Raw genomic sequence first — 20,320 nt, forward strand, 5'->3', positions numbered from 1 at the left:
GGGCAAATGCAGGCAGGTGGGACTAGTGTAGATGGGATATTTTGGTCGGCAGTGGCAAGTTGGTCCGAAGGGCCTGTCCTCATGCTTTATGACACTGGCTCTAAACACAGTAATGTCTTATCTGCCTCCTGTAGCAGCCTGAGATAAATGGCATCAGCTGCAGGGAATTTATGCAGTCTTAGGCCTGCTAAAACATCAAATACCTGTTTTCTCTTCAAAGGTGATTTGTTCTAGAGCCCCCTCCCTGAATTCTCCATCTGTAATGGTAATTTTCATAGTGAATACAGATGCAAAGTACTTATTTAACACCCCACATACATCCCCTGACATCTATGTATGGATAGCCACATAAAGGGCCTGTCCCACTTGGCAGTCATTTGCGCCTCATTTACGCATCTTATGTAAAATAGGTCAACGCGTCGTGACGCGCGACGTTGTGCGCAAATCACGCGTCAGCACAGCCGTCTGGTGCGCGTGACGTCATTAGAATACCATGCGGCGCGCTGCGACGCATGGTTATGGACGTCGACGCACGGTGATGAAACCACGCGTCACCACATGATACAGGTGAGACGTCGGGATGCCAGCGTGCGACGCCAATGCGTTAGCGTACGTACGCGATACGTCACACAGGTGGCGAGCGAGGATTTCGTTACACTACGAAATCCTGGAACGCCACGCGATACCACGCGCCACCGCATGTGATTCCACGCCTCACCATGCGCAATGCGTGTGTCACCCACGCGTCGATCTATTTTACATATGACGCGTAAATGAGGCGCAAATGACAGCCAAGTGGGACAGGCCCTTTCGTCCCAGATCAGCTGTTTTCCTTTCCTGATTACTCTCTAGTCCTTTGTATAACTTAAAACATGCTTTGAGATTTTCCTTAATCTTGTCATGCCTTATCTTCACCTTCCTGATTATTTTTCAGATTATTGTTGATTATATTTTAGCTGATTGTTATGCACTCTTGCACATTCTATACACCTGTCGGGCCTGGCTTATTTACAGCTCTCTAACCTGCCAGAAACTCCCGTTCTTTTCTTCATCCAACTCTCGATATCCCTTGTGTAGGAACGAACTGCAGAAGCTGGTTTAAACCGAAGATGGACACAAAATGCTGGAGAAAATCAGCGGGACAGGTAGCATCCATGGAGAGAAGGAATGGGTGACGTTTCGGGTCAAGACCCTATCCCTTTACATCAAAGGTTCCTTGGAATTAACCGCCTCGACCTTCACTATTACAAACATATTGATCCCGATCTTTCAATATTCCATCCTTCAATGAATCCCACTGGTCCCCTGTAGATTTACCTTTAAGTAGCTACTCCCTGTCTACTCTTGCCAGGAAAAGTCACAAAGTGTTGGAGTAATTCAACGAGTCAAACAGCATTTCTGGAGAACATGGATAGGCCATAAGGTCATAAGCGATAGGAGCAGAATTAGGCCATTTGGCCCATTAAGTCTAAATAAAAAGTCTACTCCGCCATTCAATCAAGGCTGATCTATCTCTCCCTCCTTACCCCATTGTCCTGCCTTCTCTCCATAAGAAGGCAGGAGTCATTTCCAGTCAGAACAGAAGGGTCCTGACCAAAAACAACACATATCCATATTCTCCAGAGATGTTGCGTGACCCATTGAGATACCTCAACATTGCGTGTCTTATTTTGCAAACCACCATTTGCAATTCATTGTGTCTACACTCGTCCGATGTTGATTTACCATTTTGAAATCAACTTTTCTCCAATTCAGGACCTCAATTTCCAGTCTATCCTTGTACATCTCCATAAGTAGCTTTAACGTTTACAGAATTATGCTCACCAACAGTTCTTCCACTTACAATCCCTCCGCTCGGCCGACCACATTCCCGAAGATGACGTCCAGCATCACAGCTTCTCCCCATGACTATCTATGAATTGATTCAAAAGCTTTCCCCTCTAAGCCTTTCACATTAAGTTGATGCCAGCATCTTTGAATCTTCAATTTCTTCATGTGCAAATCCTGTCTAAACTTTTTTGTGGTGTCAATCTCTGCGGCATTATACTTGCTCAATGAACTGCAGTAGCTAACCTGCCTCCTCAACCCCCATCCAGACCACCTCCCAGAACTACCACATTGAGAATGAAATAAAAGCTGAAAGCTTTGTTTTCTTCTAATTCTATCCTATCAGTTTTCTTTTGCCTTATGTGACATTCCTTCCTTCATTAAGGGCACCAGTCCTTTAAATACCATTCATATCTTGCTGATAGGAAAGTTGTGTGTGAGGATGACTGGGACTGTTGACACTGGAGGATTCAAAGACCTGTCCTGATGACTTTCCAGTGGTCAAATATGACATTATCCTGTTCCATGAGGTAAGACAAAATGTGTAGGAAGAAACTGCAGATGCTGGTTTACACCAAAGATGAACACAAAATGCTGGAGCAACTCAGCGGGACAGGCAGTATCTGGAGAGAAGGAATGGGTGAACATTTCTGGTCAAGAGAAGAAGGGTCTCGACCTGAAACTTCACTTGTCCTTTTTCTCCAGAGATGCTATCCAACCCGCTGAGTTACTCCAGCACTTTGTGAGTGTCCAAGAAGTAAGAGTTCTCTTCCCACACCTGGACAACACTCGAAAAATGTGTTACCTTTCTCACCAATGTCAACTTTTCTCTCAAGTTCATATTTATCCATGTCAGACTCAGCTTTACCCTGCCTTCACGTCACTATCTCCGTCTCAGGAGGTGGGCTCATGACTCATATCCTTTACAAGCTCGCAGACTTGACCATATCGCTCTAGAGGCCATCTTATCCGCTGAGTTATTCCAGCAGTTTGTGTTTTGCTCAAATTCCTTGTGCCTGTCTAATCCTACTGCAGTTCCTCCTTAACGAAACGTCGCCTATTTCCTTCGCTCCATAGATGCTGCTGCACCCAGCAATTTTGTGTACCTTCGATATTCCAGCATCTGCAGTTCCCTTTTGAACACTTAATCCTACTCTGTTTTGTTTCCCTTATTTCTGTTAATCATTCTGTGTTTTTTTTTCATTTAATGGAAATCCTGTATTATTTTTCATAAATTACAGCGGACTCGAGGGACAGAATGCTGTCGTTGTTTCTAAGGTGCACTTCCCAAGGTCGGGGTGTGCGTGCCTTACCTGCACTCTGATCTGCAAAGTGCCCGCGGGGTTTTTCTGGATGGTTACAGGTTTACAGACGCTATAATTCCTCTCGGTTCATGATTCGCTCTACTGGCACAGTTTTGTACCAATAATTCTCGCAATTAACCTTTTCGTTCAGTGGTTAACGCTCATATTAGTTCGCACAGAGCACTTGCTCAGCGGAAGCGTTGCTGCCTGTATTATTGCGGTGGGTTTTATGAAACTTCTTACAGAGAAATTCAATTAACTAGTTTGAAGTCTGAAGAAGGGTTTTGACTCGAAACGTCACCCATTCCTTCTCTCTAGAGATGCTGCTGCCCGGCTGAGTTAAACCCCAACATTTTGTGTCTATATTCAATTACCAACAACGTCCACAAGCATAAAGTATAAATGTTAAAATAACGATATGTTAGTGTAATAACATTGTTTCCACACCAGCTGACGGCATGGTCAGACATACTAATTTATTTACAGACAGACATGAAGATAGGCACAGTAGAGACAAGGAATTGCAGATGTTGGAATCTTAAACAAAAAAACCCACAAAGTGTTGGAGTAATGACGTGGGTGGAGCAGCATTTCTGGAGATCTTGGATAGCCGATGTTTCGGGTCTGAAGAAAGGTCCCGATCTGAAATGTCGCCTATCCATGTTCTCCGGGGATGTGTAGGAAGGAACTGCAAATGCCGGTTTACACCGAAGATCGACACAAAATTCTGGAGTAACTCAGCGGGTCGGGCAGCATCTCTGGAGAAAAGGAATAGGTGATGTTTCGGGTCGAGACCCTTCTTCAGACTCTCCGGAGATGCTGCCTGACGTGACGAGTAACTCCAACATGTTGTGCTGATAGCTGAAAATAGACACGTTGGTACCTAGTTTACAATACAAATGATTGTATGCAAAGACTGATACGGTGGCGCTCGTTTCGTTCCCTAAACTACAGCAAAGGCGTGATCGTGTTGTGATAATATTTTCCGTGTGCACTCAGACATTGCGGGTTGCAGGTGCGGCTGCTCTTTGAAACACCTTCACACTCGAAATCACTCGCTCCCACCCCCCATCCGACCGCTCCGCAGCCTGTTGGTGCAGCTATTGCAAACTTTCTCTCCAGCAATAACAGGCAGATAGTCAAGTGGGCGAGGAAGGGAGGGGGGTGATGTGGAGGAGGACATTCTTGGTGATTCATAACAGGTTTTTGTTTCCAGTCATGTCCGTATCGCGGAACAAAACCGTGGAAATGGGTCCATAAACAGTAGGTTGGAAACAAAACAGTGTCTTGGCTGCCAAAAGCAGAGAAACCGCTGCGGAGGCAGGCGAACGTGAGCCCATTGGACACACCCCTTACAGCCCCCTTGGGCTGGGAAGAAACGAGAAGGCTTGGACCTTTCTTTATTCCTTGCACGGGCATCAAGTGGGCTGTGCAGACGGGACCAGCTCGGCAGCACTGTGCTGGGACTCAGTGTTGAATGTGAGAGCCGGGACGGTCTGTGCGTTTACAGGGGCAATCAGCCCCCCTCATGAAACGCGAAGGACAAGGGACAGTACCTTGGGAGAGAGGGTCGTGCGGCATCGGACGGTAACAGGTAAGGATAGATTATCCCCAGTCACAGGTTCGAGTCAGTCTGGGTCCACGGGGAGCGGGTGAACCTGGAAGGCGAGAGGGCAGATCCTGCACAGACCTTTGCAGAGTCTCTTTGTTGGAAAGACAAGCCAACCAGCTGGGTCAGGCAGCGAGTACTGGATACAGGTGGCTCGCCTAACTCTTCCGCGCGAAAGTGGGACCACAACCACATAAAAGAACACAACAAACAACACGATAACTCGTTCAATCTTCATGTACAATCTCATCAAATGCCTTATACAATGGGCCAAACCCCGGCGGTTTCCGGCCACTTCTTCGACCTACAGTTGTTTTAAACTCGAGAACTCGCCAGTTCCACAATACACCGTTGCTATGCGCTTTTTGTTTTCCAATTCTGATCAAAAACCAATCTATTAAAACATTGCTTTAACTTCGTAAATTGGTTATTTATTGGAAGCGGAAGTTATTTTAAAGGATATTGTTTTGTTTTTTTAATCCCCGTATTTCATATTCATTGAATTATCCAGGAAATATATCATCCCATGATGAGCAAGATCAGTAGAATGAAGTGATGAGGTGTATTCCATCTGGTATTTGTCGAGGTTGCTGTAGTGTAGGTGGGGATGTAGGTGCCGATGAGCTGGTGTGTGTGTGTGTGTGTGTGTGTGTGTGTGTGTGTGTGTGTGTGTGCCCGTGTGTGTGTGCCCGTGTGTGTGTGCCCGTGTGTGTGTGTGTGCCCGTGTGTGTGTGTGTGCCCGTGTGTGTGTGTGTGCCCGTGTGCCCGAGACGCTGCACTATCTATTGGGGAGTCAACAGAATGTTCCCCAAGTCACTCTCTCTCTCTCTCTCCCTCTTGCCCTGTGTCCGCTGCCTTATCGGACCGGCAGCATTTACAGATAGACACACAATGCTGGAATCACTCAGCGAGATGAGACAACATCTCTGGAGAGAAGGAATGGGTGACGTTTCGGGTCGAGACCCTCTTCCTCGCCGTCTGTCGTTCAGTTGTGAGAACCTCCGCGAACTGAGTTACTCAGACTGAACACAAGCCTTTAAACGCACCACATTTCCCCGGGGTGTCTTAAAGCCGCCAAGCAAAGACGTGTTTTGTTTCCATCATCTCCCATATAAACACTGCTCCTCGGGATTCCCTGGTTTAATGTTAATTTTGCGATGTATTTCGGCTCCCAGTAGAGTTGGGGAGTTCCGTTGGCTTCTTGCAACTTTCACTTTCAAAGATGAATGCAGCCCGGTCCTGAATTAATATTTGCTTTTGTTGTATAAATATATGGACCATTGAGCAATGGCCAGTCAAATTATTTAATATTATGTGGGGTTGTCAAGGACTGTTCGGAATTCATTTAATCAGTTTGAAATCCAATTCAAGATATCTTTTTACTAAAGCAAGATTATAACATGTTAATGTTTAGTTTAGTGTCTTGTCACGTGTACCGAGGTACAGTGAACAGTTTTTGCTGTGTGTTAACCAGTCAGCGGAAATACTGTACATGATCGCGATCGAACCACCCGCCGTGTACAGATACGGTGTGGAGATTTGAGAATACCGGCTACAAGAGCGGCGACAAATTAACTCGGAGGGCAGGGCGATCCAGCTGGTAGCGCCGCTGCAAACATAAAGACCAAAGGGCTGGATGAACTCAACAAGTTGGAGGGAAATGGACAGCGAACGTTTCGGGTCATAGAGTGATACAGTGTGGAAACACAACATTCGGCCCAACTTGCCCACACCGGCCAACATGTCCCAGCTGCACTAGTCCCACCTTTTGGTCTATATCTCTCCAAATCCGTCCTATCCATGTACCCGTGGGGGTCGGGGGACTGGAGGAGTTGGGGTTGTGGAGGTGGGGAGACAGCTGATCAATAGAGGTGGGGTGGAGCAACGCCTGGCAAGTGATAGGTGGATACAAGTGAGGAAGGGTGACTATCGGATGGGCGGAGATAGTACAGTACTTAGACAATGTTCGCCCTCACGAGTGCATCATATGCTGGCCGCTTCATTGCTCACGGCCAGATCTAAAACAGCCTGTTCCCGGGTAAGTTCCTTTACATGCTACTAAGCGACTTCTGACTCCAACGACTCTTACCAACTTCTGAAGATGCACTGTAGAAAGCATATTGGGATTAACTCCGTCTGAAGAAGGACCTCGACCCGAAACGTCACCTATTCCTTCTCTCCAGAGATGCTACATGTTCTGCTAAGGTCAGCATTTTGTGTCTATTGAGGTTAACGAGCCTGTGCTCTAAGAAGCAATCCCCGAAATACTCCACAAATTATCTTTTCATTATACTCTTGCCATTTGGTTTGCCCAATCAACATCTAGATTAAAATCTCCCATGACAACTGCAGTTCCCTGCAAACGAAATCCCTGGTGGATTGACCTCATTTATTGTCGAGAGGTCACGTTAGTGGGTCCATAGACAACTTTCACCCGTGGCGTGTCCACTCTTTTTTGTTCTCCGTGATTTCAGTCCAAACTGATTCTACATCACAAAATCAAGCTTTTACATAATGTCTGGGGATCCAGGTACTACCTTTAGTGAGGAAAGTGCGATCTACCCAGACCTCATGTCCACGCACAGCCAACCCCTCACCGCACCGAGCCCGTGTCACAGCGGAAAGGTGTTGCATTGGATACAGTTGGATGTTGACTTGCAATCCCCACTGTAACCTGTCATTCATTTGAAGTAGTGGGGGAATCTGCGGGTAGATTCATTAAACAGCGTTGTGAAAGTCAATGCTGAAAAAAGTTTCTCTGATCTGTGACACCAATTCTACGTGAATAATGTGCAACTGTGTCGCAAATAACATGATGAAATGATATACGATCTAATAGTGGAACATGGGTCACTTATAAGCAAATTGAACGGTAAGTATGTACAAAAAGTGCCCAATATCAGGGCAACCGTCTCACCGTTAAATAGTGACCACACCAATAAGTATTACTATTGAGGAAACAACGTTCAATGTAAAAACTTCAAACTTTTTGTAGAAATGAAGAACTTGTAGTTGCTCTCCTGTCATGTTCTGCCACCTAGTGGCGGGTCAACAATATCACAGCAGTACTCTTATCCCTCATCCCTAATCCTTCATATCTTCCATCCACCCCTCTTTCCCCTTCCCCATCCCCTTCTACCTACATCTGTTCCATGGCTTGATATTTCACTCCTCTTCTTCCCTCCTTATCTGACCCCCTTTTGTCTCCTTTTCACCTCTAGCTTTTGTCAGTTGATCTATACATGTGCCAATCAAACCTTCAGCTCCTCACCTGTATCCACCTATCACTTGTCAGGCTTTATCTTGCCCGATCTCCCTTTTCCAGCTTTCTCCCGCCTCGCTTTGAAGAAGGGTCTCAACCCAAAAAGTCACCTATCCATTCTCTCCCCAGATGCTGCTGGACCAGTTGAGTTCTTCCAGCACTTTGTGTTTTGCCCAAGATTCCAACATCTGCAGCTCCTTGTAGCTCAACTTATTAGTAATCAGCAGTAATGGTTGGTTAATTTCAAAGGTCAAAAAACAGAAAGATATAGGTTATACTTGCAAAGGGCTGTTACAATGCAATTGTATTTTGCTTACTTTTATTTGTATTGTAACAACAACGTTGGGGTTAGGTTAGGTAAGGGGGAGGTACAGCGAGACCTGGGCGTCCTTGTACACCGGTCACTGAAAGTTGGCGTACAGGTACAGCAGCCAGTGAAGAAAGCTAATGGAATGTTGGCCTTCATAACAAGAGGATTTCAGTATAGGAATAGAGTGGTTCTTCTGCAGTTGTATAGGGCTCTGGTAAGACCACATCTTGAGTATTGCATACAGTTTAGGTCTCCTAATTTGAGGAAGGACATCCTTGTGATTGAGGCATTGCAGCGTAGGTTCACAAGATTGATCCCTGGGATGGCGGGACTGTCATATGAGGAAAGGTTGAAAAGACTTGGCTTGTATTTACTGGAGTTTAGAAGGATGAGGGGACCCTTATAGAAACTTATAAAAGGACTGGACAAGCTAGATGCAGGAAAAATGTTCCCAATGTTGGGTGAGTCCAGAACCAGGGGCCACAGTTTTAGAATAAAGGGGAGGCCATTTAAGAATGAGGTGAGAAAAATCTTTTTCACCCAGAGTTGTGAATTTGTGGAATTCCCTGCCACAGAGGGCAGTGGAGGCCAATTCACTGGATGGATTTAAGAGAGAGTTAGATAGAGCTCCAAGGGCTAATGGAATCAAGGGATATGGGGAGAAGGCAGGCATGGGATATTGATTGGGGACGATCAGCCATGATCGCAATGAATGGCGGTGCTGGCTCAAAGGGCCGAATAGCCTCCTCCTGCACCTATTTTCTATGCTTCTATGTTTACATAGAAACGTAGAAATGTAGAAACATAGCCACATAGAAACAGAAACATAAACATAGATACATAGAAACATAGACATAGAAACATAGACAATAGGTGCAGGAGGAGGTCATTCAGCCCTTAGAGCCAGAACCAACATTCAATATGATCATGGCTGATCATCCAAAATCAGTACCCCGTTCCTGCTTTCTCCACATATCGCTTGATTCAGTTGGCCCTAAGAGCTCTATCTAATACTCTCTCTTGAATACATCCAGTGAATTGGCATCCACTGCCTTCTGTGGCAGAGTATTCCATAGATTCACAACTCTATGGGTGAAAAAGCTTTTCCTCATCTCAGTCCCAAATGGCCTCCCCTTATTCTTAAACTGTGACCCTTGGTTCTCGACTTCCTCTTACCTGGGAGAAACTTTGAAAACATTTTTTTTTTTTTTTAAATTGGTGTAGCACTCCACAGGACGGCCACAATCCTCTGCATCCAGCACAGCAGCTATGATATTCAGATGCTGCTGCAATGAAGAGCAAAATGGCACAGACTCTACGCAGTCAGATCTGGAAGTTGATCAATCATCATATAACCTGTCCAGCTGGCTGAATAATAAAATTGGCTTGTATCGCGGAGAACTGTCATATTCTTCTTCAAATGTCATATTCTTCTTCAAATACCAATCTGTACCAGTTTATCAACTAAACTATCACAACATTCATGAAACATTTAGATAGGTAGACACAAAATGCTGGAGTAACTCAGCGGGACAGGCAGCATCTCTAGATAGAGGAACGGGTGACATTTTGGGTCGAGACCCTTCTTCAGAATCCTAATGCAGTCTGAAGAAGGGTCTTGAGGCTATCTTTGGCGTAAACCAGCATCTGCAATTCCTTCCAGGCTGAAATAAGGGTCTTGACCTGAAACATCACCCATTACTTTTATCCAGAGATGCTGCCTGTCCCACTGAGTAACTCCAACATTTTGTGTCTATCTTCGGTTTAAACCAGCATCTGCAGTTCCTTCCTACAGATTTAGACAGGCACATGGATAGTATAGGTTTAGAGGGATATGGGCCAAACGCAGGTAGATGGGACAAGTGTAGATGGGACATGTTGGCCGGTGTGGGCAAGTGGGCCAAAGGACCTGTTCCCACACTTGTAAGACAATGAGTCTTTGACTCAATAAACCCTTTGCATCCATGTGACAGAATGACCATGCTTGAAGAAAGGTCTCGACCCGGAACATCACCCATTCCTTCTCTCCAGAGATGCTGCCTGTCCCGCTGAGTTACTCCAGCATTTTGTGTCTACAATTTCAACCGGCATCTGCAGTTCTTTCCTACACTTCTAATGTGACCTCCTTCCTGTTGCAGATATGCTTCCGAATATTAGCATAGCTTTCCCAATGAGTACCAATGAGAAGTTGTCATTTGGGATCTTGGTTATATATCACCCTGGCTCCCCATACACAATATAATTTATAACATTTGTTTGGATTTTCTGTAATCCAATTTGCCTCTTTACTTCTGTCTTAAATTCGCTGCCGTATCCTATATACTGTAAACCTCAAAGGACTTATCGGATACAAATTTCCTATACCTAACATATGCTTCCTTCAGCTGTCCAGCTGAGATTTTGTCAAACCTTGATGATAAGCCGCTTGAGTTGCTTATTTTCAAGAACCCTAGATGTGCTGTTGTCGCCTTACAATAACATTTATTTTGATTTTTCCCACATCGTTAGGCTCCGTGTGATGAGCAGGCAGCAAGTAAATTACTCCCACGTTCTCTTTGTTTCCCAGTTAGTTACACAACAACATTTTCATTAAAAAGTGTAAAATTATGTTATAGACTATTTAGAAGTCCTGTTTTTACCTATTTCTCCAGGTAGTAGTTTAAAAATTCCTCTGGAAGTAATTCAGAAGATAATGAACATTTTAATTAAAACATCTTAACATTTCACTTTACAATCACAGAATGGGGACAGCATAGAAGGAGGTAATTTAGCTCCTCAGGTGTGTACAGGTTGAATGCAAGGGCAATCCAATCAAGTCCCAAACCCCTGCTCTCCCCCACAAACCTGCAGTATCTTTCTGAACACCACAATGGAACCTGCCTCCACTTCTAATCCTAGTAACCCTTATCGGGATGCATCATAGCATGGTTTGGGAACAGCTCCATCCAAGACTGCAAGAAATTGCAGAGAATTGTGGATGCAGCCCAGACCATCACAAAAACCAACATCCATTGACTCCAGCGACATTTCACATGGCAAGGCCACCTGCATAATCAAGGTCGAGTCTCACCACAGTCACTCCCTCTTCTCCCCACTCCCACCAGGCAAGAGGTACAGAAATTTGAAAATGCACACCCTCAGGGACAGTATCTTCCCAGCCTTCATCAGAGAAGTGAACCATCCTATCAACAACTAGAGAACGGCCTTGATCCACCATCTACTCACTGGAGACACTCGGACTATCTTTATTTGGACTTTAGTGGACTTTATCTTGCACTATACATTGTTCCCTTTATCCTTTCCCTGTACACTGTGGACATCTCGATTGCAATCACGTATAGTCTTTCTGCTGACTGCATAGCACACGACAAAAAGCTTTTCACTGTACATTGGCACACGTGACAATAAACTAAACCAAACTAAACCAGCAGTGCCGATCAGCCCTATAGGAATTGTATTCCTCAGATCACTTTTCATTCAATTGCCTTAATTCTATATCTCTTTATTCAGGACCCTGCTACCAAAGTGAATAATTTCCTTTATGGTTTTACCCCCACTTATGGTCAACCTCTTGAGGTCAGAGGAGCATAATAGACTGATGGGATGCATGATAGAAATTTATATAATTATGAGAGGCATGAACAGGGAAGATAGCCAGAATTTTCTCCCCGTGGTGGAAATGTCAAACACTAGAGGGCAGAGCTTTAGTATGAAAGGGCCAAAGTTTAGTGAAAGTGTGTGGGGTGTTTTTTTTACACAGAGTGATGGGTGCATTGAACATGTTGGCAGTGGTGGTGTTGGAAGCAGATACAATAGTGGCATTTGGGAGGCCTTTGGATGGTCATATGAATATGCAGGGAATGAATGGACATGGAGCACGTGCAGGCAGAAGAGATCAGTTTAAGGAAGTCTCATGTTCAGTAGTCATCATAGAAACATAGAAAATAGGTGCAGGAGTAGGCCATTTGGCCCTTCGAGCCTGCACCGCCATTCAATATGATCATGGCTGATCATCCAACTCAGTATCCTGTACCTGCCTTCTCTCCATACCCCCTGATCCCTTTAGCCACAAGGGCCACATCTAACTCCCTCTTAAATATAGCCAATGAACTGGCCTCAACTACCTTCTGTGGCAGAGAATTCCAGAGATTCACTACTCTCTGTGTGAAAAATGTTTTTCTCATCTCGGTCCTAAAATATTTCCCCCTTATCCTTAAACTGTGACCCCTTGTTCTGGACTTCCCCAGCATCGGGAACAATCTTCCTGCATGTATCCTGTCCAACCCCTTAAGAATGTTGTAAGTTTCTATAAGATCCCCCCTCAATCTTCTAAATTCTAGCGAGTACAAGCCGAGTCTATCCAGTCTTTCTTCATATGAAAGTCCTGACATCCCAGGAATCAGTCTGGTGAACCTTCTCTGTACTCCCTCTATGGCATGGACCTATGGATTATGGACCAAAGGACCTGTTCCTGTTCTATTTTCTGTGAGTAATATGATATGGGCATATCCATTTCCATTCTGAAGAAACCTGTTTTTGTATTACCCTAAAAATATGAACCATTTTAAGAGGATGGAAACAATTTTTAGCTCAAAGTAGGTGGAATGTTTAAAAGTACAGTTATTTGCTTTATGTTAATTATAAAGCAACTAATTTCACGTTGTAATTTTCCCTATTATAAATTTGTGGTCTTTGAATTTTACCACTGGAGACAACATTGAGCAACTTCAAAGCCAAACAACCCCTTATTAAATGCAGTAAAATCCAAAACAATGATCATACACCTGGTGTGTTTCTAAATAAGCAAACGTTGAGTTGGATCGGTTTATTGTACTCATTGCAGTTTTAAATGCAGATTGGAGTACACAGAACCTCAATAATATTCTGCACAGTCTATCTCATGCGTTGATTTCAACAGCATGTTAAAAATGCCACAATAACAGCTGGTGATCTGCCTGACTTTCATCTTCAGCCAATATAATCTGACTATCTGGTTCTGTTCAGTGCGTTACGCAGGCATAAATCCTGTCAGTGACGTCAATCTATCATACCAAGATGTCCAAGTAGCAAGGATGTATTCAAGGGAGTTAGATACAGCTCTTCGGGCTAACAGAATCAAGGGATATGCAAGAAGCAGGAACAGGGTAGATTCTGGAGATCAGCCACGCTCATATCGAATGCTGATGCTGGCTTGAAGGGTCTACTCCTTCACCTATTTTCTATGTTGGAAAACAAGCTCTGTGACTTTATGCAAGTGATGTAAGTCGTTGGACGGCTGATATTTTCAACTCTTGTTCAAGGCAATTGGTGGAAATCATTTCTATTGATCCCGATGAGAGATGAGAGGAGACATTGTTCTCTAACCTGACTCGAAACGTCACCCTTCCATGTTCTCCAAAGATGCTGCCTGACCCGCTGAGTTACTCCAGTACTTTGTGGTATAACATGCACTATGGTAATAATTATATTTGGAAATGACATAATACTTCTTGACAATATAATGCTAAATAAAATATTAGTATTAGTTTAACTGCAGGTGGATGATACAGTCATAAACAAATAAGTAGGGGCTTGCATTTATACCGCAATTCTTATGATCTCAGGTCAAAGAAGTATTTTTGATATGTGGTGGCAAATGCGGCACCAAATATACAGTAAACAATATGTTGCATCTTCCTCTTCAATGGATGTGGATCTGCTCTCACTGTCACTGAGGACATCAGTAATGGTGTGCACCCTCTAGGTGCACTGCTTTTCATGAAGAGCTTCCTGCTGCCCCAGTGTGGGAGAGGCCAAATGTAGAGGTGGATGGATCATGGTGAACCTCCGTGGAGACAGGACAGCATTGGGTGGTTTCCATCGGTGCCTACAAAGCAGGTGCTGCCTAAAGCATTAAGTTCCATGTACCAGTGTTCCATTCCTTCTTCACTCTGCTCCCATCCAGCAGAAGATACAGAAGCTCAAAAGCACTTACCACCCGACTCAGGAACAGCTTCTTCCCCCATGATAACAGGCTCCAGAACAGTCCTTCCATAAGCTAGGGTATTGTCCGATTCACCTCGACCCCATTGAGGCCATTGGACTCTGTCTATGGAACTGATGTACTACAATGCAAAACATATTCTGCCCTCTGTGTCTTCCCCTTTGCTCAAGCATCATCCCATTGGGACAGGGGAGAAGAAAGAATAACTGGCACCTGAGTGGTTATTGATTATGTTGGCTGCTTTCTTGATGTAGAGTATAATATAGAATATGAATATTTATTTCTCTAACTTCAAGTAGCACTTGCATCCCCTCTCCCTCCGTCTCTCCCCACTTTAGTCATTCGTACTAGTTTCACTGTCGTGCTGCTGAGTTTCACTGTTTGTATTATTCGTTATCACCTTCTCCACAGCCACCGATGGACCATTGTGGGCTCCACCTTTCCTTGGTCATCGCTGCTGGCTTTGATCTCTCTTTTTGCATATCTTTCAATCATTTATTTTATGTACATTTTTGTATCTTTTGTTTCCCTCTCTCCTGACTCTCAGTCTGAAGATCTGAGGGTCTTAACCCAAAATGTCACCTATATCTTTTCTCCAGAGATGCTGCCTGCCCTACTGAGTTACTCCAGCTTTTTGTGTCTATCTTCTATATAATATAGGTGGAGTTGGTGGAGGGAGTATTGAGGGAGGGTGGTGTATGGAATGGACTGGGCTGCATTCATAGGTCTTTGCAATTTCTTACAGTTTTGGTCAGAGCAATTGCCATACCAAGGATGAAATAGCACCCAATGCCATAACCTTGTTACGATAGCATCCCACTCCCCTGAGGCAGTGAAGATACTTGCAACCCCCATCCAATCTCGAAACATCTCCTGCCTCCAGTGAGGCCATATATCAAATACCCTACAACTAACACCTGGGGGAAATCAATTTGGTCAGAGGCAGAACATGTAATCTCCACAGACAGCACTGGAGGGCAGGATTGAATCCAAGCCACTGGAGCTGTAATGCACTGGGTCTATTGACTGCATCACTCTGCCATCCATAAAGCACTGTTGATGCTTTATATAGAAATGTCTTAATGCACCATAAACAGGCCAAATCCATTTTTGATATAAAACAGTCAATACCTGAAGTCATATTTCAATTACGATAAACATTCTGGAATTAATCAATTTCTATAAAGGGAACAAGAGCAGCTAGTGACCTTGCATTTAATGGTGAGATTTCTTTAATGAACTGCCGAGCTAGCCTGACAATCATTTTACAAGATAGTTTACCAGAAGTATTGAAGGTCCTCAGGGAATTAGTGACTTATATAGTAAGATTTATTAAAATTTCATGCACAGACACAGAAAGTAATCAAGCAGGATAATGGAATACTGTTTGTTATACCCAGAATATTAGTTTGCAGCAGAGAAAGTTATTTTGCAATTTGATTTTTATGAGCAATTCTGGGCACTTCATGGGAAGGATATAAAACAGGGAATTTAGAGAAGAATTATTGAAGTGGTGAGTGGATTTAATAGGTTAAATTGTTACAAGATACTGAGTTTGTTCAAATTGTAAGGTTGGTTTAATTGCACTTTGGCATTATTAAAAGTAACTGATAGATTAAGTATCCATCTGTTGGGAAAATCTAAGACAAGGAGGTATAAATTAAAAATTAAACCCAGGCCTTTCAGGGTTGAAATTACCTCAATGTTATAGAGGTTTTGAACACCTTCTTGTAAATACCAATTATGTCAATTGATGTAAGATTATTTTAAATTTCAGTTTTATAGACTTTAGTTAACCAAAATGAACAAAATATATAGTCTGAAGAATCAGTCTGAAGAAGGGTTTCGACCTGAAACGTTACCGATCAGTCTGAAGAAGGGTTTCGGCCCAAAACGTTACCTATTTCCTTCGCTCCATAGATGATGCTGCACCCGCTGAGTTTCTCCAGCATTTTTGTGTACCTTCAACAAGATATATATTGGGAATGTTAGACAATAGACAATAGGTGCAATAGTAGGCCATTTAGCCCTTTGAGCAAGATACACCATTCACTGTGATCATGGCTAAATTTCTCACAGAAATACAGAATAAGCTTAAGATGTGCTGCCCTTATTCCTATACTCTGCTATACATTATCGACATAGCTCCCATTGGTGGGGAAAGTGCATGATCTGAACCACACCAGGTGAAAGTTTGAAAATGGTAAAGGAGCCGGTGGAATTTATCCAATTAATTTACTAGGTGATTTGAATTCTGCTGTTATTTATGGAAAAGGTGGATTACTATTACAATTTCTTCGGAAACTCTGAAGATCTGCAGATAATTCCAAAAACAATAATATAATTCAGTCATTCCATTTGACAAAGAAATAGAAGCATTTCAGGAGAGCAGCTGTATGGAAATTGATAGGCAGGACTTTCAGATGGCTCATCATGGTACACCAGTGGGTTAAGTAACCTAATTTGCTGTAAAATTCTGATGCTACATAGTAGATGAATGATCTTCCTTATAGAAAATGTTTTAGCCAGAAATGTTATGTTATATTGCATAAGTGAGAATGTGTTAGCTTGTAAGTACTGGATCAGAAGATATTTTTATATTTACATATAAAGCTTGCACTTACAAGTGGGGGCTTGAAAATGGCGCAAAAACTGGCGACTATACTATCTCAGTGTACTACTGCTATACACTTGTGCTGTAACTGAGATGCTTATCTAAGATGTATTTGATACTTGTACTGAACTGTATACAAAAATGAATCTCACAGTACCTCAGTACATTTAACAAATAAAGTACCATTGTACTTTGTATAATAAATCTTTTCTTTAACTTTCTTCACAGAAAATCTGGTTTCACGATGGGAACTATACAACTTTTGTTATTACTTTCCATGAACACATTCTTACTTGCATTTGGGATTGACAATGTGGAAAATTACACGTGGCACTTACAACAAGCACCACAACTGTTGAACAGAAGAACTATAACAATAGAACCTCCAAGATTTGAAGCTAAAAGCAAATTCCTGCTTAATTCAACCTGTGGGATTGAGTGTCAAAAGAAACTACCACTGCCAACTGTGTCCGACCTTCAGAGTTACCTTTCATATGAAACAGTGTACAGTAATGGGACACGTACAATGACTGAGGTGAACATCAAAGAATCTGACCTGAAAAACGAATTTGAGTTTGCTAAAAGTGAAGGCCGTTCTAGGAGGAGGAGAAGGAGGCAGGTCTTTGGTTTGGACAGTAGGTTTAGCATCAGTGACAAGCATTTCATAACTAGCTACCCCTTTAACACCGCAGTGAAAATCTCCACAGGATGTACTGGGGTTTTAGTGTCTCGAAAACACGTGCTGACAGCAGCTCACTGCATCCATGATGGAAAAGACTATGTAAAAGGTGCCAAAAGGCTCCGGGTCGGATTTTTAAAGATGAGAACCAAAGGAGGTGGAAAAAGGAGAGGATCCAAAAGGAATAAACGATCAGCAAAGGGCAAGCCAAGATTTCAGTGGTCAAGAGTAGTGCGCACCCAAGTACCGAAGGGCTGGTTCAAAGGTGTGGCGAATGATATTGCTGTGGATTATGATTATGCTGTTCTGGAATTAAAAAGACCTCAGAAGACCAAGTATATGGAGATAGGGATTAGCCCTCCGGTGAAGAATATGCCAAGTAATCGGATTCATTTCTCAAGCTTCGATAATGACAAGCCCGGGAATTTGGTTTATCGTTTCTGCACTGTCTCTGATGAATCCAGTGATTTGTTGTATCAGTACTGCGATGCCCAGCCCGGAGCGAGTGGCTCAGGTATTTACATTCGTCTTAAGGAGCCAGAGCAACGCGCTTGGAAACGCAAGATCATCGGAGTCTTTTCTGGCCATCAGTGGGTGGATGTCAGTGGAGCACAGCAGGATTACAATGTGGCTGTGCGCATTACTCCACTTAAATATGCACAGATTTGTTTCTGGATACATGGGAACTATGCTGATTGCAGAGATGGTTGATGGAATTCAAAACTGCTGCTATTCGCTTTTGCATCTGTGTACTTCCTGTGCAGGCATCAGTCAATTTGCAGACTGAGTGGATGATGGTATCCCGTTGAGGCTCATTGAAAAGATATGTGCAATTTCATCTCGACTAAAATAATCTGTTCAGGGTGCTCTAATTTAAGAATATAAATTTGTAAAATTAACAGGAGCCTTTCAGAGCAAATTGATGATTGGGTAGCATTGCTGTCAAAATATCTAGCTGTTCAATATTTAATTTACTTTAACTAGTAATCTGCAAGATTAAAATATTCAAGGTCAATTACTAGCCCCAATAAGTAATTCTTAAATGATGTAAAAGATACACGTGTTAAAATAGGGATTTTTTCTTCTCGTTGCTTATGTAATTTTTTTTAAGTATTGACAAATACATTGATGCAATCTCCGGAAAGTTATTTTTTGTCTTTGAAACAAAAACACTATTTTTTAAGCAATTTCACATGTTAAAGTACAACAGTTCTGATCAAAAATAAATATACAGAGATGTGAATGTGTCATTTGTATCAAATTTAAAGTGCTTTGTAAAGGGCCTGTCTCACTTTCACAACCTAATTCACGACCTTTTTTACTTGTGGACATTTTTCATCATGCTAGAAAAACGCTCCGACGTACTTAATGTCACGAGTACCTACGACTAGCATCACGGCCTACTACGACCTACCTACAACCTTCTACGACCTCGTGACGACCATGCTGCGAGTATGAGTCAAGGGCAAACTTGGCAGAGGTCGTGAAAGTGGGACAGGCCCTTAACCTAAGGGAAGATGATTCTTACCATTTACCATAGTTGTATTGATCGTGCATTGTATAGTTTGGAATTGAAGATTCATAATGGATGTTCTTCATTGTTTATTTCCATTGAAAGGAATTGCGGATATGCCAATTTTTTGATGACTTCAACAGAAATCCAACACTTTGTAAATGGACTGCCAAAATGGAACTCTCCAACCCGCTAGCATAAATAAATTAGTGACAAAGTTTAGTAAAGTTTAGGAGAAAACTGCAATCTGTTGCTTTGGTAACAGAAATCGAATTCCAACACAAAAAAGGCCCAATATAATCATCAAGGTGTCATTGAATCGATGTTGTGAATTAAAAAGTAAATGGTGATTCGGGTGCAAATTTCAACCATCATTTCATTCTTTCCGTGAACCCCTGTTTCTCTATACCCTGTCTATTGAGAGTTAGTGATACGTAAAAAAATATTAATGGAATCACATCACTCCAGCACCGTAGGAAAATTATGCTTCAATGGGAGTAATCTTTATGGTAAAACTGAACAACCTTTTTAAAAATGTGTTTGTTAGAAGCTTATATTTTTCAATTGCATCTAACCATATGAGTAGATTAGAAACTAATGCTTAAAGTATCAACCTAATCATTTGTTTGTTAACAACACACAATTCTTATTTATATGGAGAATGATTATGAGATGTGTAGGTTTGCTTTAATAAATAATTTACATAAAATGATTGTGTTTCAGAATCGATATCTAAGGCAGAGGGGTAAAGACCTAAACACTTCATGGAAAACTTAGTTCTTTAAAATGCATTTAGAGTAATTTCCTCAGCAAAAAATTCAAATAATATTTACTACTCCCAATACAGTAAAATAACCAGAAGTGCAATTATATCGAGTGAAGCAGAGAACAATGTTTTAGGAAAATTCTACCACTTTAAATGCACTGGTGCTATACTGTCTATTACACTCAATGCCATTGCATGTTCAGTGACTTTCTTATATTATAACTGTAAAGATAGAATAGAAACAAAATAGTTAGCTAAAAAGTGTAAAATGGCTCACCCTGGGTAGTCAGATCTTTCACTCTTTAAATCTCAACAGCAACAATGAATATCTAAGCAATTAAATATTTAAATGACGATGATCCTTCACAAGTAGAAATTGATGTCATTTATTCATGTTCATAAGTTCTAGGAGCAGAATTATGCCATTCGACCCATCAAATCTACTCCACCATT

The 20,320-nt window shown here is 42.5% G+C and overlaps 1 protein-coding gene across 3 annotated transcripts; it reads left to right on the forward strand.

Moving 5' to 3' along the window:
- Positions 1–4,364: 4,364 nt before the first annotated feature.
- LOC116973187 (inactive serine protease 35-like) lies at positions 4,365–19,813 on the forward strand. 3 transcript variants are annotated; one of them, XM_033021005.1, is made up of 2 exons: positions 4,365–4,722; positions 17,133–19,813. In XM_033021005.1, the coding sequence occupies exon 2, from the start codon at positions 17,154–17,156 to the stop codon at positions 18,297–18,299; it is 1,146 nt and encodes a 381-aa protein (XP_032876896.1). In that variant the 5' UTR covers positions 4,365–4,722; positions 17,133–17,153; the 3' UTR covers positions 18,300–19,813. The 3 variants fall into 3 exon arrangements, with proteins under 3 accessions (XP_032876896.1, XP_032876895.1, XP_032876897.1); XM_033021004.1 differs by having other exon boundaries at positions 4,370–4,725; positions 17,138–19,813; XM_033021006.1 differs by lacking the exon at positions 4,365–4,722 and adding an exon at positions 6,756–6,778 and having other exon boundaries at positions 17,138–19,813.
- The last annotated feature ends 507 nt before the right edge of the window (positions 19,814–20,320 follow it).

The sequence above is a fragment of the Amblyraja radiata genome, chromosome 5 (assembly GCF_010909765.2).
Source record: "Amblyraja radiata isolate CabotCenter1 chromosome 5, sAmbRad1.1.pri, whole genome shotgun sequence".
In the NCBI taxonomy this organism is placed as follows: domain Eukaryota; kingdom Metazoa; phylum Chordata; class Chondrichthyes; order Rajiformes; family Rajidae; genus Amblyraja; species Amblyraja radiata.